This window comes from Pituophis catenifer, unplaced genomic scaffold (assembly GCF_029215685.1).
Source record: "Pituophis catenifer annectens isolate HBS135680 unplaced genomic scaffold, rPitCat1.0.hap2 SCAF_6, whole genome shotgun sequence".
In the NCBI taxonomy this organism is placed as follows: domain Eukaryota; kingdom Metazoa; phylum Chordata; class Lepidosauria; order Squamata; family Colubridae; genus Pituophis; species Pituophis catenifer.
Window position 1 is genome coordinate 89721004 of NW_027256886.1, and position 27168 is coordinate 89748171.

General features: G+C 50.1%; 1 protein-coding gene across 3 annotated transcripts; it reads left to right on the forward strand.

The window, feature by feature from the left end:
* Positions 1 to 204: 204 nt before the first annotated feature.
* On the forward strand, positions 205 to 26865 carry ZNF503 (zinc finger protein 503). 3 transcript variants are annotated; one of them, XM_070946018.1, is made up of 3 exons: positions 205 to 1385; positions 2410 to 3950; positions 25992 to 26865. In XM_070946018.1, exons 1-3 carry the CDS (start codon positions 1050 to 1052, stop codon positions 25993 to 25995), a joined length of 1881 nt encoding a protein of 626 aa, XP_070802119.1. In that variant the 5' UTR covers positions 205 to 1049; the 3' UTR covers positions 25996 to 26865. The 3 variants fall into 3 exon arrangements, with proteins under 3 accessions (XP_070802119.1, XP_070802117.1, XP_070802118.1); XM_070946016.1 differs by lacking the exon at positions 25992 to 26865 and adding an exon at positions 11425 to 11519; XM_070946017.1 differs by lacking the exon at positions 25992 to 26865 and having other exon boundaries at positions 2410 to 4004.
* Positions 26866 to 27168: the final 303 nt, after the last annotated feature.

Here is a 27168-nt window from a genome sequence, read left to right on the forward strand (position 1 = left end):
CGCCCCCTCCCCCCCCAAAAAAGCCCCTCGTGGAGTCTCTGGAGGCCGGCAAAGTGGGGAGGGGGTTTTCTCAGGAATGCCAGGACGGGCAGGGAACGAGCCCCGCTGAGCTGAGCAAAGGCAGGAGGCGGGATGGATGGCTGGATGGATAGATGGATGGAGCGGGCAGAGCGATGAGTGGGTGGGTGGAGGTATTGGGTGGGGGGTCGTCGGCCGCGGAAAAGCCCTTGAAGAGGCAGCGTGACGTCACATCCCCTTGACCCTCCAATCACCTCGGGCTCCCATTTGATTGGAAGGCGGCAAAGGCTTTAATCTCCCGACTAATTCAGCTTGCTCGGGAAGCCACTTTCTCTGCCAGAGCCGAGGCTGGTGGGGCAGCGGCTGGCTGGCTGCAGCTGGCTGGCAGGAGTGCGGTTTGGGCGGAGAGGAGGAGGAGGAGGAAGAAAAGAAGAAGAAGAAGCAAGAGACCGAAGGAAAGAAAGAAAGAAGGAAGGAAGGAAAAGAAAGGAAGAGAGAGACCGGCCGGGCAGAGGGGGGTTGAACGGAGGAGATAAGCCCAGGCTCTTCTCTCTCCCCCCCCTCATCCCCTCCCTCTCCCCTCGGGGGGGGCACACAACCCTGCCCCCCCTCCACCCCAAAAAAGCACGGATTTATTTCTCCAGCGGTTGAAACCTCGGACTTTTCCCTTTGGCCCGATTTTGAAAAACGAAAGAAAAAAAGCCTGAAAAAAAAAAGAAAAGAAAAAAAGAAAAGACGGGGAGAAAAAAAAAGAAAAGAAGGAGAAGAAAAACCTTCGGAGGAATCTGCTGCGGCTTCTTCTGCTGCTGCTCCCGGTTTTGCAAACGGGGCGGAATCTTCCTCCCTGCCTTCTCACCCCCCACTCCACCCCACTCCCACCCCTCCCCCCACCCTTCGGTCCCCGAAGTCGCCATTGGAAGCTGCAGACGCTCCGTTTCGGCTCCTGAGCAGCGCGTTCCCGGCGCTCCCGTCCGTCCGTCCGTCCGCCCGTGTGTCCCCCCCCCGCGCGTTTTCATGCGAGCCTTTGGGTCATGATTACAGCCCCCGCGCTTTCTGCCGTAAGAAGTAGTCCGCGCGGAGGCGGAGGCGCAGGAGGAGGCGCGCCAGAGCTCGGGAACGGCGGCGGCGGCGGTGCTGCTGAGCTCCCTTGGCAGAGCGGGCTCGCTGGGAACCTTATCGGCGGCGTTGTTGGCGGCGGCGGCGGCTGCTGCAAAGCTTTCTTCCACGCCATCCCCCCTTCGGACCCTTTGCGCCAAGCCAACCGTCTGCCCATCAAAGTCTTGAAAATGCTCACGGCACGGACGGGACACATTTTGCATCCCGAATATCTCCAGCCGTTGCCTTCCACGCCGGTCAGCCCGATCGAGGTAAGTAAGACACACCGGGGGGGGGGGCAGGAGAGAAAGGGACCCCCCGTCCTTTGGTGTGTGTGTGTGTTTTGGGTGGGTGGGTGGGTGGGTGCGTGGAATCCTTTGTAGGGGGCTTGCTTCGTTTCAACAACTCTTCCCCCCCCTCTACAAACACACAGACACGCACACATATACCGTCGTCCAGCCTGGGGCGATTGATTTTTTGGGGGGGAGAGCAAGTTGAGTTGGGTACCCCTAAAAAGCTCTCGGAGGGACCCGCCGTGCGTCCTTCGCCTTGGGTGGAGGGGGGGGTGACGCGCCCCTGGCTTTCCATTTTGCATTCTCCGTTCTTGAACGGGGGGGGGGGGCGGCCGGGTGCTCCGGCGGAATTTGCCACTTCATCGGCGGGCTCATTCCTGCCCCCCTCCGCCTCCACCCCCACCCCCCCCACGGCTTGTTGGTTATGGAACCAGATTGCCATCCAAGGGACGGTAATCTGAAACTGAGCAGCCCCTACCGGTTCGAGAGTGAGGGTTTGGGAAAGAAAGCCGCCCTGGCCGCTTGTGTGTGTGTGTGTGTGTGTGTGTGTGTGAGAGAGAGAGAGAGAGAGAGAGAGTGAGTGTGTGTGTGTGTGTGAGAGAGAGAGAGCGCTCTTCGGGCACGGCGAAGGTCTTGGGGGTACAGCCAGCTAAACGGATCGGGTCTCGGGGCGTCGGGGCTCCACAGGGCTCTCCAGGGGCGCAGCGACGGGGCGAGAGGGCTGCGCGAAGCAGGGCTTGGGGCGGCGTCTCTGCGGCTCCCGCCAAAGGGTCCCAACGGGGGAGAGGGGACACACGGACGACCGGGGGGGGGGAGAAGCAGCACAGGGCGCCGGCCTCGGCTTGCCTTGCAGGGTGGAAGGGCGGCTTTCAAAAGGGGGGGGGTTGGCGTCTTGGGGGGGGGGTAGGCAGCCGCTTCGGGGGAGCCTCCCTGCCGGCACTCAGGGTTCCAACTCTCTTCTCTTCCCCCCACCCCACCCCACCCCACCCCGGCCCTTCTGCAGCTGGACGCCAAGAAGAGCCCGCTGGCTCTCCTCGCGCAGACCTGCTCCCAGATCGGCAAGCCGGACCCCTCGCCTTCCTCCAAGCTCTCCAGCGTCACGTCCAGCGGCGGCGGCGGCGGCGACAAGGAGGCGTCCAAGGGGGGCCCCTTGAAGCTCAGCGACATCGGCGCCGAGGACAAATCCAGCTTCAAGCCTTACTCCAAGCCCGGCGCGGATAAGAAGGATTCGTCGGCCGTCGGAGGCTCCGGAGCCGCATCCGGAGGGAGCTCGGGCGGTGGCGGCGGCGGCGGCGGCAGCGAGAAAACGGGATTCCGGGTGCCGAGCGCCACCTGCCCGCCGTTCACGCCAAGGACAGGCAGCCCCAGTTCCAGCGCCTCGGCCTGCTCGCCCGGCCTGCTGCCCGGCGGGGAGAGCAAGGGCGGCGGCGGCGGGAGCAGCAGCGGCGGCGGCGGCGAGGCGGAGAAGAAAGAAGCGGCGGAGAGCTGCGGCAAGAGCGCTTCCGACGGCTCGGGGCGCCTGGCTTCCAGCGGCGGCGGCGGCGGCCTCTCAGCCGAGCTGAGCCAAAGCCACGAAGGCGCCAAGGGGCTCCTGGCCGGCGTCGCTTCGGCCGCCTCTTGCTCGACGGCGGACTCGTCCTGCAGCGCCGTCCCGTCGTCGGTGGCCGCCGCTGTGCTGGGTTCAGCCGGTTTGGTGGCGCCCGTCTCTCCTTACAAACCGGGACAGACTGTTTTCCCGCTGCCGCCGGCTGGCATGAGCTATCCGGGCTCCCTAGCCGGGGCGTACACCGGTTACCCACCGCAGTTCCTGCCGCCGGGCGTGGCGCTCGACCCCAGCAAGGCTGGCAGCTTGGGGGGAGGCGGCGGGAGCGGCGGCAAAGCGGCGGGTTCGAGCCCCCTAGCCGGCGCCTCCCCGCCGTCGGTGATGACGGCCAGTTTGTGCCGCGATCCTTACTGCCTGAGCTACCACTGCGCCAGCCACCTGGCCGCCGGCGCCTCCTGCGCCCACGAGCAAGCTCTCAAAGCCGGCGGCTACCCGCTGGTTTACCCGGGGCCGCCTCTGCACGCCGGCCCGCCGTCGTTAGCCGGCCACCCGCTTTACCCTTACGGCTTCTTGCTGCCCAACGACCCCCAGCCTCACAGCTGCAACTGGGTCTCGGCCAACGGGCCCTGCGACAAACGCTTCGCCACTTCGGAGGAGCTGCTCAGCCACCTGCGGACTCACACGGCTTTTCCCGGCCCGGCTGAGAAACTGCTCTCCGGTTACCCGAGTTCCAGCTCGTTGGCCGCCGCCGCTGCAGCGGCCATGGCTTGCCACATGCACGTGCCCACCTCGGCGGCCGGGGGCCCGGGCAGCCCTGGCGCTCTGGCTTTGCGCAGCCCGCACCACGCCTTGGGACTCAGCAGCCGCTACCACCCTTACTCCAAGAGCCCCTTGCCCACCCCAGGAGCCCCCGTCCCGGTCCCGGCCGCCACTGGACCCTATTACTCCCCTTACGCACTCTATGGGCAAAGACTGACGACAGCTTCCGCGCTGGGATACCAGTGAGTTTTTTTCCCCCGGTGTGTGTGTGTGGGAGGGGGGGTCGCCGCCTGAGGCTGGGGTTTTGTTTTAGGTGATCCTTTGGGGGGGCGTCGGGGGGTGGGTTGGGTGGATTTGAAAGCGAGGGAGGAGGAAGGAAAAGAGCCCAGCGTCCCTTGGAAAGTTTCTTAAGGATGGATGACCAGACAAAAAAAAATGGCAAAATTGGACGTTTTTTAAATAAATATATATATAAAGATAGTGTTCATCTTGAGGACTGGATCCATGGGCACTGTATTTATTTATGTTAGCTTCAAGCGGGACGATGAATCCATTTAAAAAATAAAAATAAAAAGTGCATTACCTAATTTCAGCTCGATAGGCTTCAAGGAAAACAAAACAAACAAAAAAAAACACGCAAACAAAAACGAAGTGGAAACACCCGTTGTAGAATATAAATCAATAAAAAGAAAACGAGAACTAGAAGTCTTCTCTTTAATGTTACTTTAAAATTGCTATGATTGTACTGTATTGTACGTTCTTATTTAACGGTGGGTCGGTGGGTGGGGCAAATCCCCCCCCTCCTCAATGCATGTCTCTTTTTCCAAGAACAACGCGGCTCTTAACTTGCAATTTGTCTATTCCAGTCTTCAAATTGCAGCGATTTTTCAAAGGTGTATCCAGTGGCAAAAAGAGCGAGAGAAATTGGTATTTTTTTTTTTTTTGTATGTATCCTGGCAGGAAGGAAACCCAACCACCAACCACTCTTTTCCCAAAAACCTCCGTTTGCCTTATTTGTATTCTTTTAAAAAAGAAACACTTGACTATTTTTTAATTTTTAAGGTCCACCCCGTAGCTAGGAACAGGAACAAGGGGGTGACGTCATGTATTTAAAAATAATAAGACAATGTATCGCTTTAAAAGATTAAAATTCTGTATATTTGATGTATTAAAAAAAACAACAAAGGTTTTACTTTTCTTTTGAAATAACCTTTTGGAGTCTTGTTATAAATGCTCTTTAATTACTTGGGCGGATGAAAGCAAAGGAAGAGAAACAGCAATTGAAGGTTGATTATGCTCCCGGTTTAATTAGTACCCGATACTTTTCTTATTGCAGCTGCAGAGTTGTTAAACAGAACTGGGGCAATTTAAACTAAAAACAAAACAAAGACGAAGTCAGCTTCTGTTCTAAGGGGGAAAGGAAGGCGTTTGGCTTCCCGGGATTTGCCCACCAAAGCCGTGGAAAGAACGGCTGGGCTATTCAAAAGGAGGGAAAAGGTCGCTGGCGCGCCCTGTTCTTATTTTGCTTTTACGCGCGGCGAATAAACTCCTGGCTCAATTTAGGGAAACGCGGGACACGATCCAGCCCACGATTCTGGAAGGAATCGGGCAGGCGGCTTGGGAAGGGGATCTCGTCCCATCTCCATCCGTTCTTGGCTTGAGCAAGAAAGATCTTACCTGCTCGGGAGAGAAACCTTAAGATCGACCGTGGCACGGAATGGGTCTGTTTTTTTTCCGTCCCAAAGGAGCGAGAAATGAAAGAAAGGGACGCGCGTGGGGGTGGGTGGGTGGGTGAAGGAGCAGATTTATTAAAAAAAAACAAAAACACGAGCGAGAAAGTCCCTTAGTTAGGTGGGAGTGGGGTATTTTGAAAACCCTGGTTCGTTTGGCCCGATGGCTGAAAAACCAAACGCATTGGTAAAACAAAACAAAACAAAAAAAGATTTCATTTTCAGACAGGCGGGGAAAAATAAGATCTACAAAATCTCCTTAGATCCGTCGTTGCAGGAAAAAAAAAAATCGACCACGTCTGTAGATCCTCCTGCTGCTTGTGGCGACGTTCCCACAGGCTTAAATTTGGCTTGAGCGTTTTAACCCTGGGTTGAAGGAAGTCTTTTTCGGAAGTCTCCGGCTTATTTTACGTGGCGTGAACAAAAATCCCCTTTGGTTAAGTAAGAGAGAAGTGCTTTTTCCGTGGCCTTTTGTGTGTTCAAAGCAAAGGAGCGAATTTCAGCGACCCGTTTTAGTCGTCTTGTGTGAATCCGGATGCGGGGATGTGGTGGGACAGCTCGCCAGCAGGTTTTTTTTGGGGGGAGTGGAAATAAACCCTTACTAAAACCCTAATCCCCTGGTCACTGGTGCGGAGGTAGCTGCGTCGAAAAGGGAAGGGGGTGTCAGTAGGTCTGAATGGGGAGGGGGGGATTGAAAGAATTCCCCATCTCCTAAAATGGGAATGGGGAAGGAAAGACGCTTAATCGCTTATCTCTCAGGCTTGCGGCCTGATTTTATTTTTATTTTTATTTTTTTTTATTTCCGAGTAGATTTCTTCCTACAATTTTGAAGAACCCAAAAGCTGCCGAATTTAGAGGCACGAGGCGAACTTCAGCCCGTCTTTCTAGCTTTCTACTTCCCTTTCCAGTTTTATTTCCATCCACTATATTTTCCTCTTTGAGATGGAAAGTAAGTAAAACAAGAAGGCTTTGGCCTTGTTTTTTTTTTTTAAAAAAATTTGATTTATATGCCGCCCTTCTCCGGAGGCTCAGGGCGGCTTACAATGCGTTAAGCAATAGCCTTCATACTTTTGTATATTTTTACAAAGTCAGTTTATTGCCCCCACAAACTGGGTCCTCAATTTACCTACCTTAGAAAGGATGGAAGGCTGAGTCAACCTTGAGCCTGGCGAGATTCGAACTCACTAATTGCAGACAGCTGGAGTTAAATTACAATGCATTAGTCTGCTGAGCTATCCAGGCTCCTTTTAAACCTTCAATCCCGGGAGATTTCATTTGAACCCTTTTCCAAAATAAGGTTCGCGTTCTTAGCTTGCAGCGCCGGATGCGAATGGGAAAAGACTCGTGGAAAAGCAGATTCCGGGGAAAACTGCAGGGACGGTGGAGCAGAAAAGCAATATATCCTTTTTTTAAAAAAAAAAAACAAAAAACCCCCAAAAAGCTGCTAAAGATTTTCCCCCTCCCTCCTTTGGATGTAAACGGCACTCCAAAGATGTGCAACTGGGCCTATATCCGTTGTCTTGCAAAAGGAAAACGCGTGTGCGTCCACCCAAAAACAGTATTTCGCTTTAGTTCTTAGCAATCGGTTCGTAAATGGTTATTAAGTCGGGGGTAGCCTCAAGTGCTCGCGAAGCTGTAAAACTTCGCAAGCAAAACAAACAAAACGAAAGCAGGCTGACTATAGGAAAGGAAGGAAAGAAGGAAGGAGACGGGCGGAAGCAAAAGAGGAGAGGCGAGCGTCGTGCGGAAGCATTTTTAACCTATTATTATTATTATTATTATTATTATTATTATTATTATTATTATTATTATTATTTAAACAAGGGTTATTTTGGTTCCGCCGTCTCTTGTCAAACGGGTTAGCAGATCGGAAGGTGCAAACTGGTCGTGGTGGTGGGGCGCGCACGGTGAAGGTGGGGGCAGCTCAGGCTTTGCAAAAGTTTTAAGTTTTCTCGGCTGTGACTTCTGGGGGTGGGGGGGGGGAGAGGGAACGGAATTGCCTTGGGGCAGCTTCACTTGCCAACGACCTGAAAGGCTGAACCTTGTTTTTGGGCTGCGGTGTTGGTTGCCTTGATGGCTACTTTCGCTCTGCTCTTTTGTATCTTAGGAGGCCAAGGAAGGCCTTTTTGGCTGTTCAAATAACTCACAAATCAAAGGCCTTTTTTGGGGGGGGGGACAGTGGGGGTGGGGGGACGGCCAGCAGAGTGTGTTGGGATTGTGAGCGACTTAAGTCGTGGCTTGGCCTGAGAAGCGAAGGGACTGGATTTCTGGGGGAGGGGAAAAAAATGGAACCTGTGGACACTTGTTGACGTGTTTGGCTTTTTATATAATCGCCGGGAAGTTTTTAAAAAGGTCATTAAAATTCATCGGGTACAGGCAGAACTCGCCCTGGGGAGAAAAGGGGGAGAACCCCCCCTTTCCGGGAACACGTGTAGAGAAAACGTCGGAGAGCAAAAAGGGTTCTTTTTAAATAATAATAATAATAATAATAATAATAATAATAATAATAATAATAATAATAATAATAATATGCTCCTCTCTTAAGGTGTTCCTTTACTGAGGCTGTCAACCCACCCCCCCAAATCCGATGAAGAGATTTCCCCGGGCAATCGGAGCAGGGGGAAATTAAAATCTGCAAGGGGGTCATTCTTGTGCGCAGCTCCCTGGATCGTACAGCGCACCCCAGTCTTCAAAGTGGGGCAAGGGAGACAAAAGCTAACCGTAATCCCCTTCTTCTTCCTCTTCCCCCTGGTTTTAAACAGGTCTGCCGTTAATAAACCTGGGTGATGCCGGGGCCAAGGCTTGGGCCAACTCGTCCTTGGGGTGCTCGGGTAAGACCTTCCTTCTCGTTGGAGCTTTCTTCCCCTTTGACCTACCTAACCCTAAAAGCTGGGACTTCAAGGGGACGGGCGGCGTTTGGCAAAGACCAGGGATGCGTGGCACAAATTGCTGCAGGCCCCCCCACAGAAACCAAGAGACCTTCTCTCGCTTCTCCCACCCCCCACCTGGAAAAAAAAAGGCTCCGGCTCTTTGCAAGCTTGCCGGGGTCGAACCGGCTGTTTTGAGAGGCGAAAAGCCCGGACGGAGGAAGGTGGGGGGGGGGGAACCACAGGGGGAACGGCGGTGGCAACTGACTTTCCCCTCCCTGCAAAAAGAGAGCAAGGCCGGCCTAGCTTGCTTCTCTGCGGCTGGAGACAGCCAACAGTCTCGGTGGGGAACCCCGTGGACGGCGTTCCCACGATGCAAATTCAGCAGCTAGCACAATTCTAGTCTCTGATCCAAAGCTGGGAACGCAAAGGCTGCAAAGGAAAGCTCTTAGCTGCGTTGGGAACAGCGTTCTTCAGGATTCTTCTCTGCGCCTTCTTTATTTCAAGGGCTAACCGCTGTCGGAGGAAGAGGAGGAGATGCCCGGGGCACAGGGTTTCTCTCCACAGCTGGGATATAAACCTGGCTTTTTCCCTCGGCAAAGCGACTGGAAGAAAGAACCTGCAGCCAGACGAGGCCTTCCTTAGCGCACCTTAGCGCACCGGGCCCTGCGAGGAAGCAGAGCGAAGATGGAGAAAAAGAGAGAAATTCTATAGTGAGACCATCACTTCCACAGCCAACTGAGTAGGCATGGTTAGAAGAAGAGGAAGAGGAGGAGGAGGAGGAAATGGCAATGGTTGTAGTACTACGACTGGTAGGGAGAAGAGGAGTCACGGACTGCAACGCAACTGGACTTTCCTAAGAATGGCGAGCTTGGAAGGAAGGCAGCTACCGGGCAAGAGGGACCACCGTTCCCTATCGCGGGGCTGGGAAAGAATTTGGGGGTGGGTTGGAGGAAGGGGTTCGACTCCTGAGAAGAGAGAGAAGAGCTGGACTCTTCTCTTGGGGGTGCAGGCCTGGAAGAAGCCAACCTGCGAGGAAAGGAAGGCTTCTTCCATCCCTTAGGAAAAACCGGCAAGGCCAAGAGAAGGGAATGGACTGAATTCCCACGACTCGGGAATCCCCAATTCCTGGGGAGATGCTGGGTGAATTGCACGGACGGGGATGGTTTGTGCCCCGAGAGCCTTGGCCGACCCCAGCCGGGGGGGGAGGAAGTGGTTTGATGGTCGTGTTTTATTCTAATGGAGCCTTTGTGGGTCAAGAAGCGCCTTTTTTCAGGTTGGGAGGTTTGGTGTTTTTTTGGGGGGGGCTGTTTCCAGCTGGACACCCCCCCCCCAAATTGAAGGTGGAAAGCAGCTGAGCTGATGAGCCAGGAAAAGTTCGTGCAAGCTTTAAGGATACTTGCGAGGCCTATAAGAGCGCCTGTAAATGTTGCGGTAACTAACGCGGGCTGTTTAGCAAATGTTAAGTGGGGTTTTTTTTAATTAAAAAAGGGCATCATCAGGTTGTATAAACAGGGACATCGCGAGCCTGTCCTGCTTCGGGGCAGAAAGCCTGCAGGCTGGAAGGACTTTGGGCCAGCCGCTGTCTCTCAGCCCTGGGAAGGAAGCAATGGCAAACCACTTCTGGAAAAACCTCGCCAAGAAAACGGCAGGGATTCTTGAGAATTGGACATGATGGAATCATAATAATTTAGCTGGTTAGCAAATACCAGAATGCGGGTGAAACTTTTCTCTGTCCCTCAAAAGAGCGATCATCTTAACCAAACGGCGAGCCAAGGGCCAAAACCCACCAACCCCTCAACTATTTGCTCATTTTGTCCGTCCCAGATTTCCCCGCATTGGGTTACGTTTTGCACTCCGGAATCCTTTTAAAGCAGCCTCATCGGATCCTTTAAAGCAGCCTCATCGGATCCGCATTGACCTTTTTTGTGATCCCAAGAAGCCATTGGAGGAGGAAAGAGAGCAGAGTGGTTTCCCCATCCCATCCCCTGATGATCCCTTGGGGGAATCAAGTGAAGTTTGGGGGTGCTCCAAGAGAAAGAAAGAAAGAAAGAAAGAAAGAAAGAAAGAAAGAAAGAAAGAAAGAGAAGAAAGAGAAGGAAGGAAGGAAGGAAGGAAGGAAGGAAGGAAGGAAAGAAAGAAAGAAAGAAAGAAAGAAAGAAAGAAAGAAAGAAAGAAAGAAAGAAAGAAAGAAAGAAAGAAAGAAAGAAAGAAAGAAAGAAAGAAAGAAAGAAAGAAAGAAAGGAGCTCTGGTGGCTCAGCAGACTAAAGCACCGTTATTAACATCCACTTACATCAGCTGCCTGCAATTCCTGCAAGTTCGAATCTCACCAGGCTCAAGGTTGACTCAGCCTTCCATCCTTTCTAAGGTAGGTAAAACGAGGACCCAGATTATGAGGGCAATAAACTGACTTTGTATACATATACAAAAGTATGAAGGCTATTGCTTAACGCATTGTAAGCCGCCCTGAGTCTCCAGAGAAGGGCGGCATATAAATCAAAATTTTAAAAAAAATGTGTTCCCCAAGTTTAGGGGGGAAAGCGCTTTTTTCCCCTTCCTCTTTAGTGTTTTGGGGACGGCCAGAGATCAGGCTGAGCCACTCAGCGGGCAGAAAGCGAGTGCGGGCGTGTGCGGGCGCTCCATCCAACCCGCAAAGCTTTGAAAAACCGACCACTGAATCCGTGTATGTCTGTCCGGAAGCGCGCGTGTTTTAAAAGTGCCGTGTCTGCTTGCCTTCATCCAGACGATCAGAGAACGCTGTCGGCTGCTTTCCCACAGCGCGCCGAGGACGGGGAGCGTGAGAATCGTGACTCGGGAGAAGCCAGCTACGATCTGGACTATCGCCCTCGGCTAGTGGACGTGGGAGAGAGGACACGCGCGTGGGCGTGGGATTTTTTTTTTTTCCACATGGCTGGAAAAGGAGCACTTGTGAACCCTCGGAAACTCCCCACGGCGGCGAGCCCTTTCTCTTCCTTCCTTCGCCTGCCTTTTCTGTTTCTTTTTTTTATTATTATTACTATCCCTTTACTCATTCTTGTTTTCCTTTACCCTTCCTTCCTTCCTTCTTTCTCCTCCCCTTCTCTTCCTTTCATCCCCAAATTCTTGCGTGTTATCCCAGGGACTCCAGCATCCCTCAAAAGACTTCTGCCCGGTTCCCTGCCCGACCGCTCGGTGTGCAATAACCAACCGGAGGCGTCGGAAGAAAAAACACAACTCTTCATGGTTACTACTGGTAGTAGTCACTTAATCCACGCCCGTCCTCGCCACGTTCTGTTGTTTGGCTTGTCGTCGCCTTGGGATGACCTAAAGAGAGATTTGCACGTGGGGAAAGTAAGAAGGATGCTTGCTCGCTGGCGTAACTCCCTCCCTCCCTCCGCCTCTTTGTTTTCCCTGCGTATTTCCCCATTTTCAGCCAAGATGCGCCGCCAGGCGGCGCTAGACAAATCTTTCCGAAACGACTTGTAAAAAACTCACAGGTTTTAATCCCGCCGCTTTGAGCGCGATTTGTTAACAATGTTTCTTGCACCGAGTAGCTTGGTCTGTACTTAATGTCGTGCGTTTTGTGTGTGTGTGTGTGTGTGTGTGTGTGTGCAGCACACGCGTTCACGGAAGAGGAGCTGGGGTTGGTCCGAGGAAACGGTTAGATGGGGAAGGGAAGGACCGCGGGATGCAAGGAATGGGAAGAAGATCAAAGCAAGACGCCTCTCTTTTATCTCTTTTGAACTCTTCACGGGAGTTGTGGGGCGGGGGGCGAGGGGGGCCACAGCAAATTCAGAGGTCCCATCCAAGCCGTTTGGGGCTAGACTGCTTCATACAGATATTTTGGTGGTGGTGGTCTGGAGTTTTTCTCTCTGCCCCTTTGGGTTTGAGGCAGTGGTGAAATCCTATTTTTTTTACTACTGGTTCTGTGGGCGTGGCTTGGTGGGCGTGGTGTGTCTTGGGGAACGATACTGCAAAATCCCCATTCCCTCCCCACTCTTGGGGGAAGGATACTGCAAAATCCCCATTCTCACTCCACTCCTGGGGAAGGATACTGCAAAATCCCCATTCCCTCCCCATTCTTGGGGGAAGGATACTGCAAAATGCCTATTCCCTCCCCACTCCTGGAGGAAGGATACTGCAAAATCCCCATTCTCATCCCACTCCTGGGGGAAGGATACTGCAAAATCCCCATTCTCACCCCACTCCTGGGCGAAGGATACTGCAAAATCCCCATTCTCACCCCACTCCTGGGGGAAGGATACTGCAAAATCCCCATTCCCTCCCCACTCCTGGGGGAAGATACTGCAAAATCCCCATTCCCTCCCCACTCCTGGAGGAAGGATACTGCAAAATCCCCATTGTCATCCCACTCCTGGGGAAGGATACTGCAAAATCCCCATTCCCTCCCCATTCTTGGGGGAAGGATACTGCAAAATCCCCATTCCCTCCCCACTCCAGGGGGAAGGATATTGCAAAATCTCCATTCCCACCCCACTCGGGGGCCAGCCAGAGGTGATATTTGCCGGTTCTCCGAACTACTCAAAATTTCCGCTACCGGTTCTCCAGAACCTGTCAGAACCTGCTGGATTTCACCCCTGGTTTGAGGGACCCCCTCCCCAAACCCTCCAACTCTTTTCCAAAGTAGTTGGGGGAAAGTGCAACATTTTGGTATCTTAAAGACACCTCAGCCGCTCTCCTCCCCTCTTTGGGAGGTGCCCCCCCAGGTAGGTTTGGGGAGGAAGCAACAAGACCCTAATTAATAAAAACACTTCTCATCACTAACACACACACACACACACACACACACACACACACACACCTGGTGTAATTAACTAAGCTTGCAGAGCAGCTGAATTTAGGTATGTTTTCTCCAGCCTCTGAAGTGGTTAGGGGACCTGCCGTGCATCCTCTCTGCTGGGCTCCAGATTCCCAAATTAAAACAAGGGAGGGACTCAGCCAGGTGAGAGGGAGGAGGAAGAGGAGGAGGCATCTCCCAACTGTACCTTCCTGAGCTTGTTGGGGTGCTCTGGGGATCCTTCCAGGGGGTTGGACTAGAAGGCCTCCAAGATCCCTTCCGACTCTGTTATTTATTTATTTTATTCATTTATTAGTTCGATTTATATATGCCGCCCTTTCTCTGGAGACTCAGGGCGGCTTACAATGTGTTAAGCAATAGCCTTCATACTTTTGTGTATACCTGCTTAGTAGGGCTTTTTGGCCCCCCCTGAGTGGTGGTCTATTTTATACAAAGTCAGCTTATTGCCCCCACAAACCGGGTCCTCATTTTACCTACCTCGAAAGGATGGAAGGCTGAGTCAACCTTGAGCCTGGTGAGAATTGAACTCGCAGTAATTGCAGGCAGCTGGCAACTAGGAGCCTGGATAGCTCAACAGACAGAAGCACTGTAATTTAACACCAGCTGTCTGCAATTACTGTAAGTTCGAATCTCACCAGGCTCAAGGTTGACTCAGCCTTCCATCCTTTCTAAGGTAGGTAAATTGAGGACCCAGTTTGTGGGGGCAATAAGTTGACTTTGTATAAATATACAAAAGTATGAAGGCTATTGCTTAGCGCACTGTAAGCCACCCTGAGTCTCCGGAGAAAGGCGGCATATAAATCAAATTAAAAAAAAAAAAAGTACTACAGCAGCAGTTTAGTTCACTGCGCCACCAAGGCTCTTCTGTTATGTTCTCTCTTGCAGCCTTAGCTTCAGCCTAACCTTGCTGGACTCCAAGGGCTGCAGCGAACCCTCTGAAGCCACAGCACAGTAACCCCCAAGCCCTTTCCCACCGCCTTTCAAATGGATGCTCCTTCACACTGAGCCAACAGTGTGCGGTGGCAACCAAAAAGGCCAATGCAATCCAAAGTTACGTTAACAGAAGGATACAATCAAGATCAAGTGAGGTATTAATACCACTCTATAAAGCCTTAGGAAGACCACACCTAGAGTACTGCATCCAGTTTTGGTCACCACGCTATAAAAAAAAGATATTGAGACTCTAGAAAGGGTGCAGAGAAGAGCAACCGGGATGATTAGGGGACTGGAGGGGCTAAAACGTACGATGAACAGTTGCAGGAACTGGGCATGGCTAGTCTAGTGAAGAGAAGGACCAGGGGAGACATGATAGCAGTCTTCCAATATTTGAGGGGCTGCCACAGAGAGGAAGAGGTCAACCTATTTTCCAAATCACTCAAAGGCCAGACAAGGAATAATGGACGGAAACCGAACAAGGAGAGATTCAACCTGGAAATAAGGAGAAATTTTCCGACAGTGAGAACAATCAACCCATGGAACAGAAGTTGCCTTCGGAAGTTGTGAGAGCTTCATCACTGGAAGCTTTCAAGAAGAGACTGGACTGCCATCTGTCAGAAATGGTGTAGGATCTGCTTGGGCAGGAGGGGGGGTTGGATTAGATGACCTCCAAGGTCCCTTCCAACTCTGTTAATCTGTATCTGTATCTTTTAATTCTTGAGGCATTAAGTTAAAGTATTGTGTAATGTCCTGGGGGCAAATGTGAGTGAGACTGGCACGAAACTGTCTGTCCCCATTGCTAATCCTTGCCCTTTGTCTGCCCGAACCTTGTTTCAAGTCATTTTCGAACACCGGGTATCCTGTGAAGGCAAACTGGCTTTTTTCTTCTTTTTTTCCCTCTTTGCTTTGTGATTGTCCTCCTTCAGCACATCCCATAATGGCAGGAAAACAGCCATCAATCAGGACCCTTCCACCGGCAAGGCTCTGACCTCAGGATTCTGTGCAGCTTCTCTGGGAAGGTCTTGTCCAGTTTCCTCCTTCTGTAGCTAGCTGAGTCTCCCCAGCTTAAAATGATGCGCAATAAGAATATTGAAAATGATCAGGCAGAAATAGGCCGAGAAAGGAGGTGAGCAGTGGTCGGAGTAAACCTGGCCAGATTTCCCTTGCTGCTCACATCCCCATCGGAATTCGTGGGAACTGTGATACTCCCTTCTCATGACCTGATACTAGACTTCAAACTCCAGTATCTTATTTCAGCCCAGGTTGTATGCTGATGTCCCCAGTTCCTGAAATACGGACCTCTCTCTCGTGCATAATTCTCCCTGGATCAAAAATGTGTGATCTTTTTCCCCCATTTTCCGTTCCCCAGGTATATCCATGCGACTGATCCTTCATCTACTATTGGCAGACTCCTGTCTGTCTTTAGTAGAAAGGTGTATATCAGGGATGTCAAACTCAATTTCATTTGAGGGCCGCATCAGGGTTGTGTTTGACCTCTGAAGGGTGTGTGTGTGTGGCCTGGGTGTGTGGGCGTGGCCATGGTGGGCATGACACAGGACCCGTGTCGGGGAGGGGAGCACCTCAGAGGTGGGTTGCCCCCGATTTGCACCGGTTCTATAGAACCAGTAGTAAAACCAGCGGGAGGCTCCGCCCACTGATCCTGACATCATCAAAACGCTTCTGCGTATGCGCAGAAGCTTCTGCGCTTATGCAGAAGAGCATGTGCGCAGCCCCGTTGCAAACTGGTAGTAAAGGTAAGTAGAACCCACCCCTGGAGCACTTATGGTGGCCAAGTTGCTAAGGCAGGACTTGCGTGAGACACTCCCTCACTCTCATTACTCTTCCTTTCTTCCTTCCTCTTCCCTTCCCTTTCCATTCTAGTTTCTTCTTCCTTCCCCTCTTTCCTTATTTTTCCTTCCTTCCTTCCTTCCTTCCTTCCTTCCTTCCTTCCTTCCTTCCTTCCTTCCTTCCTTCCTTCCTTCCTTCCTTCCTTCCTTCTTTTTCCTTCCCTTTTCCTTCTAATTTCTTCTTTCTTCCCCTCTTTCCTTATTTTTCCTTCCTTGCGCTCTTCCCACCTTCCCTTCTTTTTCTTTATCTTTCCTCTTTCTCCTTTCCTGCCCTTCCTTGCGTGCTCAAATGCAAAAGGGGAAACATTTCTCCTTTTCTTTTGTTTTTAGTTTCCATAGCCTTCTGGCAGCCAAAATGGGGTGCGGGGAAGTGCGTGGCCCCCCGCACCCTGTTTTTGCTAGCAGAGGTACTCCGGGCCGGTGCTTTGCTATTTCCAGGCCAGCCCTGCGGATCAGATCTAAGCACCTCGTGGGCCAGATCTGGCTTGCGGGCCTTGAGTTTGACACGCCTGGTGTACACGCATGTCAGTTGTGGGATCCTTGATGCTCTCTGAACTTGTTTTCTTACACACCTTCTGGACTTCACATTGCCTGCCTCTAGAATTACAGATAGTCCTTGACTTACGACCCCAATTGAGCTCAATTATTTCTGGTTGCTAAGTGAGGCAGTTGTTAAGTGAATTGGGGTGAAGCGAATCTGACGTCCCCTATTGGCTTTGCTTGGTCAGAAGCCAGCTGGACATGCGTGGTGATCCCATGACCCTCGGATGCTGCAACCATCGTAAATATACTCTGGTTGCCAATCAACCGAGTTTTGACACGGTTGTAAGCAGTGGTGGTATTCAGCCGGTTCGGACTGATTCCGGCGAACTGGTAGTGGTGATCTGCGGGTTGCCCCACCCTGGCGCTATGCCGTCATATTTAGCCACATTTTCTAAGCTGCGTGCAAGGCACAAGCGCTAGCAAATCACATGCGCAGAAGGTCGCACATATTGTGGAAGGCACGCACACGAGCGAAGCAAATGTGCGTGCACGCTCACATTTTCAGTGCGCGACTAACCGGTGATAAAATTATGTGAAACCCATCTCTGGTTGTAAGTGGAAAAACCGGTCATAAGTCGCTTGTTTCAGTGCTGGGGTCACTTCAAACGGTCACTGAACAAATGGTTGTAAGTCAAGGACGACATCTAAAGTGTCAAAGGTTTGATGAAGAGATGGTTGGCCAAGTGGATGAGAAGAAATGGATGTCGAAGGCAAGCTGAAAATTCAAGAATTATTCTATTCTGGAAGCGTTTCTCCTCCTTCACGAAGACTCTAGAGCAGAGGTGTCCAATCTTGCCCACTTTTAAGACCTGTGTTGAAAAATGCATTTGGGAATGTAGTTTCATGGGAATTATCTAGCTCCCCTGAAGGAAAATGCAGGTCAATGAGTCCTGATTTATACAGGCAATATATAAATGGCCTATATCAGTGATGGTGGATCTTTTCGGCACCGAGTGCTGAAAAGATCAAGCGGAAACATTGCACGCACATGCTCACTGGGGCCGCGCTCCGGAAAAGCTGAACTTCCGGGTTCTAGCATGCGTGCACGCCTGAAGATCAGCTGGCCAGTGTGCATCTACAGGCCGGTTTTCGGCATTGCCATGCGCGCGTAGGGGTCGCACTCTGGAAAAACCAAAGTTTCGGGTTCTAGTGCACATGCGCTCCTGACGATCGGCTGGCTGGCGTGCATGCACAGCCGGTTTTCGGCACTGCCGCGTGCACGAAGGGATCACGCTACAGAAAAGCTGAACTTTGAGTTCTGGCGTGCATGCATACCCGACAATCAGCTGACCGGTGTGCATGCATACACCGGTTTTTGACACTGCCGTGCACGTGAAGGACAGCTGATTGAGGAGCACGGATGCATGCCAGAAACCTGGAAGACAAACAGGCAAGGTCGCACATGCCGGATGATATGTCTTTACATGCCACTTTGGGCACGCGTGCCATAGATTCACCATCACAGGCCTGTATACATGGACAGAGATGATGGTCGGTGAGGTAACCTGGCCCGATCTCCAGCCAAACAGAAAATGTCCATTGGTACTTCTACGTGGTCAAACTGATACAACAGAATAACAGAGTCAGAAGGGATCTTGGAGATCTTCTAGTCTAACCCTCTAGAAGGATCCCCACAGCACCCCAACAAGCTCAGGAAGGTACAGTTGGGAGATGCCACCTTCTCGCTCTCGCCTGGCTGAGTCGCTCGCTTGTTTCGGAAGAATAAACCCATGAAGCGTGTCCAAACTTGCAATCTCCAGATCACTTCACGTATTTCTCTGGAACTATTTTTTGCCTTCGCTCTGCTTTTTTTTGGTGACTTTTTGGTGCACAATGTTTGAGAATTGCAATTTCTGTCCCTCTGATCCTGTGTTTGTGAACCCTGGGACTTTGTGGAAAAAGCAGCCACGTTCGCAGGCCTCCAAGCCGCCTCGTCTTATTTTTGTGCAGCTTCCCGGCATTCCGCTCTCACAATGGCCGCCTTTCAAGGTGAAATGATTCATATGCATTTTTGCTGTGCGAGTCAGTATCCAAGCACTTAGGACTGTGTGATTTATCATCAATACAAAGCCCAGAGAAAGTCACCGTGCAGAGGAGGGAGCTGAAGGGGATTGGAACCCATGTAAGTGAAACAAAGAGAGGCTGAAGGAAACCGTTGTGGTTGTGCAGATCTGAAATTATTTGCGGGGAAATTGAATATAGACTCAAACCCTCATTCACCCATTCGCACTCATTTCCTAAACCGCACAGCGATCGATACCTTTTGTGATACATCAAAAGCTACCGATCGCTGTCTTTTTTTATAAGCGCCCAATTACACAGTGATCTTGGCGCGCTTCTGTTGCTTAAACACAGCCGGGTGTTCAGACAACCTCGCCGGCAAAGCTGCTGTAAAAATGTGCTATGAATAGACTGCGAGGTTGACCAGCACCCATTTTAAAACTGGGTGTCTCGCTTTGGAGACTGGAATTATCTTGCATTCGGGCATTTTCACCGGAGAGATGGCTTTCGTGCAGACATGAACCTAGGAAGCTAACGTGTTTTCCCGAAAATAAGACCTACTCCGAAAGTAAGCCCTAGCTTGATTTTTACATGCACACCCAATATAAGCCCTACCCCCCAAAATAAGCCCTAATAAAGACTCTGCCCACTCCAGGGTGCATGGGTAAAAATTAAGCTAGGGTGGGGATGGGGAGGGGGAGCTGCCCTACTACTTAACATTCAGACAGTTGCAGCCAGGCCTCGCACACCCTGACACCTACCTTGCCAGCCAATTTCTTCTGCAGCCGGCAAGGCGTTCCTGAAGGCCTCTGCAGCTGATAACAGAGCTCCGGATCAATCTGGAGCTCTGTTATCGGCTGCAGAGGCCTTCAGGAACGCCTTGCCGGCTGCAGAAGAAGCTCCTAAAGCCCTCTGACAGTGAAAAGGAGGCTGGGGGCAATGCACGCTAGTGAGAGGAGTCAGTGGACAACATTTCCCCCCTGAAAATAAGACCTGGTGGCTATTTTGGTGGCAATATATATATATATATATAAGACAGGGTCTTATTTTCGGGGAAACACAGGTAATAATGCCTAATGAGCTAGGTATGTCTAGCCTAACAAAGAGAAGGATTAAAGGGGACATGGTTTCTATCTTCCAGTATTTGAAGGACTGTCCCAGAGAAGAGCCAAGGTGGCGCAGTGGTTAAGGTGCAGTACTGCAGCTACTTCAGCTGACTGCTAGTTCAGCAGATCAGCGGATCAAATCTCATCGGCTCAAGGTTGACTCAGCCTTCCATCCTTCCGAGGTGGGTAAAATGAGGACCCAGATTGTTGGGGGCAATATGCTATTTAGTATACTGTCTTTGGTGTAAGCCACCCAGAGTCCTCAGAGAGTGGGGGGCATAGAAATATGCCTAATAAAATTAATAAAATTAAGAGAGGGTAGCACCAGAGGGCAGGAGAAGAGGTGACGGGTAGAATTATTATTTTAACGAGAGATCCAACCTAGAATAAGGAGGAAATTTCTGATTAATCAGTGGAATATCTTGCCTCTCAGAGTTGTGGCTGCTCCATCACTGAAGGTTTACAAGAAGAGCTTGGACCAGGATGGAATAAGGCCTCCTGCCTTGAGCAGGGGGTTGGACTAGAAGACCTCTGAGCCCCCCCATCCCAAGCCCTATGATTCTATATTCTAAATCCCCACCACTCTCACTTGCCCCATGGAAACAATGGGAATATTCTTAAGTAGGGTTGATTGCTTGATGGCTAAAAGATTGGCCGGGTTAACCTTCAGAAGAGCTCATTGGAAGGTGTCATGGAGGAAAAATGTTTTTGTTTTGGTTGCTGTTATTTGTTGACTTCTTGGGTTATTCTACATATCACTCCAACGCATTACATCTGTCCTGTCCTATTGAGCATAGATAGCCTCTTCAGGTTACTGGCTCTAACCATTCATCCCATAGCCACTTCTCTGGGAATCAGCCAAGCCTGAGTGAGACTTGATCCTTGGAGATTACTGGGGGCTTTGCATAGATGGGATCATCTGTTATTAAGCAAGGGTCTCTGGGCATCATCAGTGTGGCACAACTAACCTCACCACTTCTTATAGCAATAGCACGTAGACTTACATACGACTCTACAGCCCTCTCTAAGTGGTTTACAGAGTCAGCCTCTTGCCCCCCAACAATCTGGGTCCTCATTTTATCGACCTTGGAACAGGGGTGAAATGCTCCCGGTTCGGACCAGATCTCCCAATCCGGTAGCGATGGCAGTGGGTGGTTTGGAGAACCGGTAGCAAAAATCTCTGCCCCCACCCCGATGCCCAGCTGAGCTGCGCGATCATCAGAGGCTTTTCTTTTTCTTTTTAAAAGCATTTCTTCTACAACCTCTTCGGCTGAAAAAATGCTTTTAAAAGTTAAAAAAAAAAAAAGCCTCTGATGATCGTGTGGCTCAGCTGGGATTGTCAGAGGCTTTTAAAAGCATTTTTTACAACCTCTTTGGCTGAAGAGGTTGTAGAAAAAATGTTTTTAAAAGAAAAAAAAAGCCTCTGACGATCAGGCAACTCAGCTGGGATCTTCAGAGGCTTTTAAAAGCATTTTTTTTACAACCTCTTCAGCCAGAGAGGTTGTAGAAAAAATGGTTTTAAAAGTTTTTTTAAAAAAAAGTTGGCCATGCCCACTCAGTCACATTACCCCCACCACCACCAAGCCATGCCCACAGAACCGGTAGTAACAAATTTTACATTTCACCACTGCCTCGGAAGGATGGAAGGCTGAGTCAATCTTGAGCTGGTCAGGATCAAACTGCTGGCAGTCAGCAGAATTGGCCTGCAATACTGCATTCTAATTTTTTAAAAAAAATTTTTTGATTTATATGCCGCCCTTCTCCGGAGACTCAGGACGGCTTACAATGCGTTAAGCAATAGCCTTCATCCTTTTGTATATTTATACAAAGTCAGCTTATTGCCCCCACAAACTGGGTCCTCAATTTACCTACCTTAGAAAGGATGGAAGGCTGAGTCAACCTTGAGCCTGGCGGGATTCGATCTTACTTTAATTGCAGACAGCTGGTCTTAAATTACAGAGCTCTGTCTGTTGAGCTATCCAGGCTCCTGTGCCACCATGGCTCATTTTATCATTTTACCATCTCTGATGATGTCCCCTATGAACCAATCAGCTGCTATATGGAGTAAGAAGATGTTTGTTGTATGGGTGTCAATATATATATGTATGTATGTATGTATTGGGGGTAAAATTCAAAATTTTTCCCTACCAGTTCTGTGGATGAGGCTTGGTGGGTGTGGCAGGGGAAGGATATTGCAAAATCTCCATTCCCACCCCACTCTGGGGCCAGCCAGAGGTGGTATTTGCTGGTTCTCCGAACTACTCAAAATTTCCACTACCGGTTCTCCAGAACTTGTTAGAACCTGCTGGATTTTACCCCTGGTATGTATGTATGTATGTATGTATGCATGTATGTATGTATGTGATGTATATATGGGTCCCTTCCAGGGATGGAATTCACTTACCTTCGCTACCAGTTCACAAATGTGAGCCCGTGCACCTCCTCCACGCATGCACAGAGGGTCAAAAACGGGACGTGATGACATCCGAGTGGGTGGGTGGAGTTTCCTGCCACTACTGGATCGTGTAACCCAAATACAACCGGCTAAATTTCACCACTGGTCCCTCCCCTATAGCAGAGTAAAACTTACTCTGACATTAAGAAACCTTGGAGAGGCGTTAAGTTTAATACTGTCCAATAAAAGGAGATTTTGAGACCTATCCCTCATGCGATCGTTTTTCGAAAAGTGGGAAAACTTGGTCACAAAGCTTTAGCAATTCCTGAGGTTAGTGTGATTATGTACTACAGGGTAAACTCTGTAGCTGAGGGCTGGAATCAACACCCAGTAATTCAGGCACAGGGGAAATGGCTGGGATCTTTGCAGCAGGTGGTTAAAAAAAAAATCGAGACACATATATAAAACACTTCAATCACACCACTGCAACCACTATTATGCCTTTTTTTAAAATTATATCCTGTGGAGACACACACACACACTGATCAAGGAGGGATTCAACCTGGAAATAAGGAGAAATTTTCTGACAGTGAAAGCAATCAACCCATGGAACAGAAGTTGCCTTCGGAAGTTGTGGGAGCTTCATCACTGGAGGCTTTCAAGAAGAGACTGGACTGCCATCTGTCAGAAATGGTGTAGGGTCTCCTGCTTGGTTGGGTGTGGGGGTTGGACTAGAAGACCTCCAAGGTCCCTTCCAACTCTGTTAATTTGTTAAAGCCTAACTCCACAGCTCAATACATTTGGGACCCTCAGCTGGTGATGACAAATGGAGGGTTTGGGAGATGCAGAATCTCTGGCATGATTAGGTGGCAGAATTCATCCTTTTGTGTCACACACACAATATATATATACGAGTGATGTGTTTGCTGGCTGCCAGAAAAAAAAAAAAGCCTAGAAACTAGTGGATTGTGATTTCACAGAACTAGAGCTGCATAAAAATCTTGGTTTACATAGGAAGAACCTGGCTAAAGAGAAATACACATAAAGCCTATGAAAAGGAAAGAAAACAAATACTGTACCTTTACAGGGAGGATACATGGGATGAGGGTGTGGCTAACTGATGATGACTTATAAGTCCAAAATAGATCTATCTTAGTCTCCTTAGTCTCCCAATGGGCAACAGAGTGTTTGTTGGCTGCCAGAAAAGAAAAAAAGCCTAGAAACTAGTGGATTGGGATTTCACTGAACTGCATAAAAATCTTGGTTTACGTAGGAAGAACCTGGCTAAAGAGAAATACACATAAAGCCTACGAAAAGGAAAGAAAGTATATATAATTAATATATTGTATTATAATTAATTATTATAATTATTAAGAAAGATTAAAAGAGAAAGCGCTGTTCTTCATGTGGGCCGCCCTGTGTTTGTCTCCTGTCCCCGAATCAGAAGAAAGTCTATCAACATAAAAAAATGACACCACCTTCTACGTTTATCCCATCTCTGCAACCAGATTGGTCAGCGTTGGGGGCCCGCTCACATTGTAACGTAAGGTAGGGGTCAGGGGTGGTATTCATTTAACTTTGCTATCATTTCGCAAATCTGAGCGCACCCACACGTATGCGCAGAGCATTTCCTCCATGCGCAGAGGGTAAAAAACAACATCAGGGCAGGTGGGCAAAGCCTCCCGCAGCCACCACTACCGATTTGTACAATCCGGATAGAACCAGCTAAATTGCACTACTGTCAGGGATGTCAAACTCAAGAGCCTGGGGCTGGAATAGGCCCACGGGGTGCTTAGATCTGGCCCATGGGGCTGCCATGGAAACTGTGAAAGACCGGCCTGCGGTGCCTCTGCCAGCAAAAATGGAGCTTGGAAGGGCCACAGGCAGCCTTCCAGAGCTCCATTTTTCTGGCAGAGAGTTGCAGGAGGCCATCCAGGCTGAAAACGGAGCATGCAAGGGCCGCAGGAGGATTTCACTGGCAGAGGGCTGCAGGAGGTCGTCACGGCCAAAAACAGAGCTTGGGAGCCTGTTTTCGCTGGAAGAGCACTCAGTCCACAGGTGCCCCCGACACAAGTGATGTCGAGCTGGCTATGCCTACCCTGGCCACACCCACTTCAACCCCCAGAGGTCAAACACAACCTTGCAGCCCTCAATGAAATCGAGTTTGACACCCCTGTTCTAGGCCATCCATTGGTTGAATGTCTGCCCCCTCCCACCCACCAAACATCATCTACCCGTGTGGGATGGACCGCTTGAAGTTGGGGTATGACTGGGTTGAGTGTTGTGACCGTCTCCCTCCAATTGAAACAGATCTTCCTGTTTGGAAAAATGAACATGGCTTCTGCGTTGCATGACCAACCCCACTTCATGGATGTTCCTATGCACACATGCTTTTAAGAAATGCCTCACTGGACGCATGGGGCTTGCTTCTCAATAAGTACACCCCAATTTGCACCACATCTCCATTGAGAGGGTAATAGTATGGTGGAATGATCTGCACTGGGTTGGGGAAAAGAAAATATATATTTGAAGCTTGCTCCAAAGGTGCTTTTTCAAGAGGCAACTGGACTTCCTTGGTTTTTTTTTTCTTTGAGGACGTTTCGCTTCTCATCTGAGAAGCTTCTTCAGCTCTGACTGGATGGTGGGGAATGGAAGGATTTATACTCCTTGCAGACAGCTGGTCATTTGTGTTCTTTGAGAGAGTCACTGAGGCTACCTGGAGGTTTATCCATGTCCTCAGGGACACTTGAGTAGTGCAAATGGGTGTGGAGTCTTCTTGGAACTGCTGAAAGGACTGTGTTGCAGACTGGAGATCTTCAGATTAAAACAAGGAAGTCCAGGGACAACCATGACCTGGATGACTGAGAATCACCATAGACATTAAAGCAATAGGTATCTCTCTGTAGCCACTAGACTTTCTCAGGGAAAGGCTTAGCACAATATCATTTGGAACTGCTATTGGCTCATATTCCAACCAGGGGTGAAATCCAGCATGTTCTGACAGGTTCTGGCGAACTGGTAGCAGAAATTTTGAGTAGTTTGGAGAACTGGCAAATACCACCTCTGGCTGGCCCCAGAGTGGGATGGGAATGGAGATTTTGCAATATCCTTCCCCCAGGAGTGGGGAGGGAATGGGGGTTTTGCAATATCCTTCCCCCAGGAGTGGGGAGGGAATGGGGGTTTTGCAATATCCTTCCCCCAGGAGTGGGATGGGAATGGGGGTTTTGCAATATCCTTCCCCCAGGAGTGGGGAGGGAATGGGGGTTTTGCAGTATCCTTCCCCTGCCACACCCACCAAGCCACGCCCACAGGTAGGGAAAAAATTTGAATTTCAAACCTGATTCCAAATTTAGTCCACTGGAATCTGTTCGATTCAAATCCCTCAGTTTCCCTATTTGATTCTTTCATCTATATCGCAAACACCGCTTTTAGGTTGAGAAGCAGCGCTGAGCAGAGTAAAAACAAGGGTTTGGCTAGTCCTGTTTAATTATCGGTTTAAACCTATTTCGGGGTTCTCTACTCCGTGTTTAGGGATGCTCTCTTAGCCACTTGGGAAAAAAATCCCTTAAGCAGAAACAATTTTTTATGTGGCTTTTCCCAGGCTCAAAATTCCAGTGTTTTTATGCTACTGCAATAAAATTTTAGTCTCTTTTCAGCAGCCAATGCTGGACAATCATTCCATTTTAATTTTGATTTGCTGCCAACCAACAAGGTCTTTCATATATGCTGTTTAGAACAGGGATCTCCAACCTTGGCAACTTTAAGACTTGTGGACTTCAACTCCCAGAGTTCCTCAGCCAGCAACGCATTGCTGGCTGAGGAACTCTGGGAGTTGAAGTCCACAAGTCTTAAAGTTGCCAAGGTTGGAGACCCCTGGTTTAGAACATTGGCCTTCTCTAGGTTCTGAACTAGGTTATCTAGATTATCAAGACTGTCAGGGGATTCATAATATGGTCCAAGCTTGAAGGTTTAAGGTAGATTTCTGGGCACATTTGTGCAGATTACTTTCTTTTTTCCCTTTTTTTGTTTCCACTTCATCTGCTGGCAAAAATAAAACAGGTGACATGCGTTGGGTAAAAAGACGTTTCAACTGTACCCATCATCTGGGCTCCTCGAGGATCCTTCCTGCAGATGTCCTTACTGGCTGCAAGGGCCCGTGGCCAAATCTGGTGGGGTTATCCAAGGTCTACAAAGAATTCTTCAGGCATCTCCAAGACGACCAGAGAAACCACAGCACTCAAGACGAATAAGATCAAGGGAACCGGTTGCTGAATGACACTTTGTGAGACCTACTCTTTGTAATGGCAGGGGCCCTCCTAACATTTCATTGCTTTTAGAAAGCAAGGCTTTAAGAGTGGGTTAGAAAATTAAGCAGTTTATATAACTGTTACCCGTGTTTCCCTGAAAATAAGACCCCGGGCAGCAGATTGTTTGCTGGCTGCCAGAAAAAAAAAGCCTAGAAACTAGTGGATTGTGATTTCACTGAACTAGGGCTGCATAAAAATCTTGGTTTACGTAGGAAGAACCTGGCTAAAGAGAAATACACATAAAGGCCTACGAAAAGGAAAGAAAACAAATATATATACTGGAGGCGGTGCGGATCTGGATGGGTAGGAACAGGCTCAGACTCAACCCCTCCAAGACTGAGTGGCTGTGGATGCCGGCTTCTCATGATCTAGTATCCCCATCACTTCGGATGGGAGGGGAGTTACTTACTCCCTCTGAAAGGGTTCACAATCTTGGCGTCCTCCTTGGTGGACCATCTGACGGCCGTGACAAGGGGGGGGCTTTGCACAGGTTCGCCTGGTGCGCCAGTTGCGCCCTTTCCTAGACAGGGATGCCCTCCATACAGTCACTCATGCTCTCATTATCTCTTGGTTGGATTACTCCAACCCCCTCTACATAGGGCTGCCCTTGGGGTGCACCCAGAGGCTCCAACTGGTCCAGAATGCGTCCACCAGGTTGTTACGGGAGATTTCCGTTATTCCCGTGTAACACCACTCCTGCGCGAACTGCACTGATTGCCGGTGGTCCTTCGGATCCACTTCAAGGTGCTGGTGCTTATCTATAAAGTCCTTCATAGCATGGGCCCGGGGTACTTGCAGGACCACCTCCTACCGGCCTCCCACCACCCAGTGCGCTCACATAGGATTACCCTCCTCCGGGTGCCATCGGCCAGACAATGTCGGCTGGTGGCACCCAGGATGAGGGCATTCTCTCTGGCTGCACCGACCCT

Excerpts from the sequence above, each read along its gene's own strand:
- ZNF503 (XM_070946016.1), top strand. The coding sequence starts at position 1,050 with ATGATTACAGCCCCCGCGCTTTCTGCCGTAAGAAGTAGTCCGCGCGGA. Across the intron at positions 1,386-2,409 it reads CGCCGGTCAGCCCGATCGAG|CTGGACGCCAAGAAGAGCCC; the intron begins GTAAGTAAGACA and ends GCCCTTCTGCAG. Across the intron at positions 3,951-11,424 it reads GCTTCCGCGCTGGGATACCA|GGACTCCAGCATCCCTCAAA; the intron begins GTGAGTTTTTTT and ends GTGTTATCCCAG.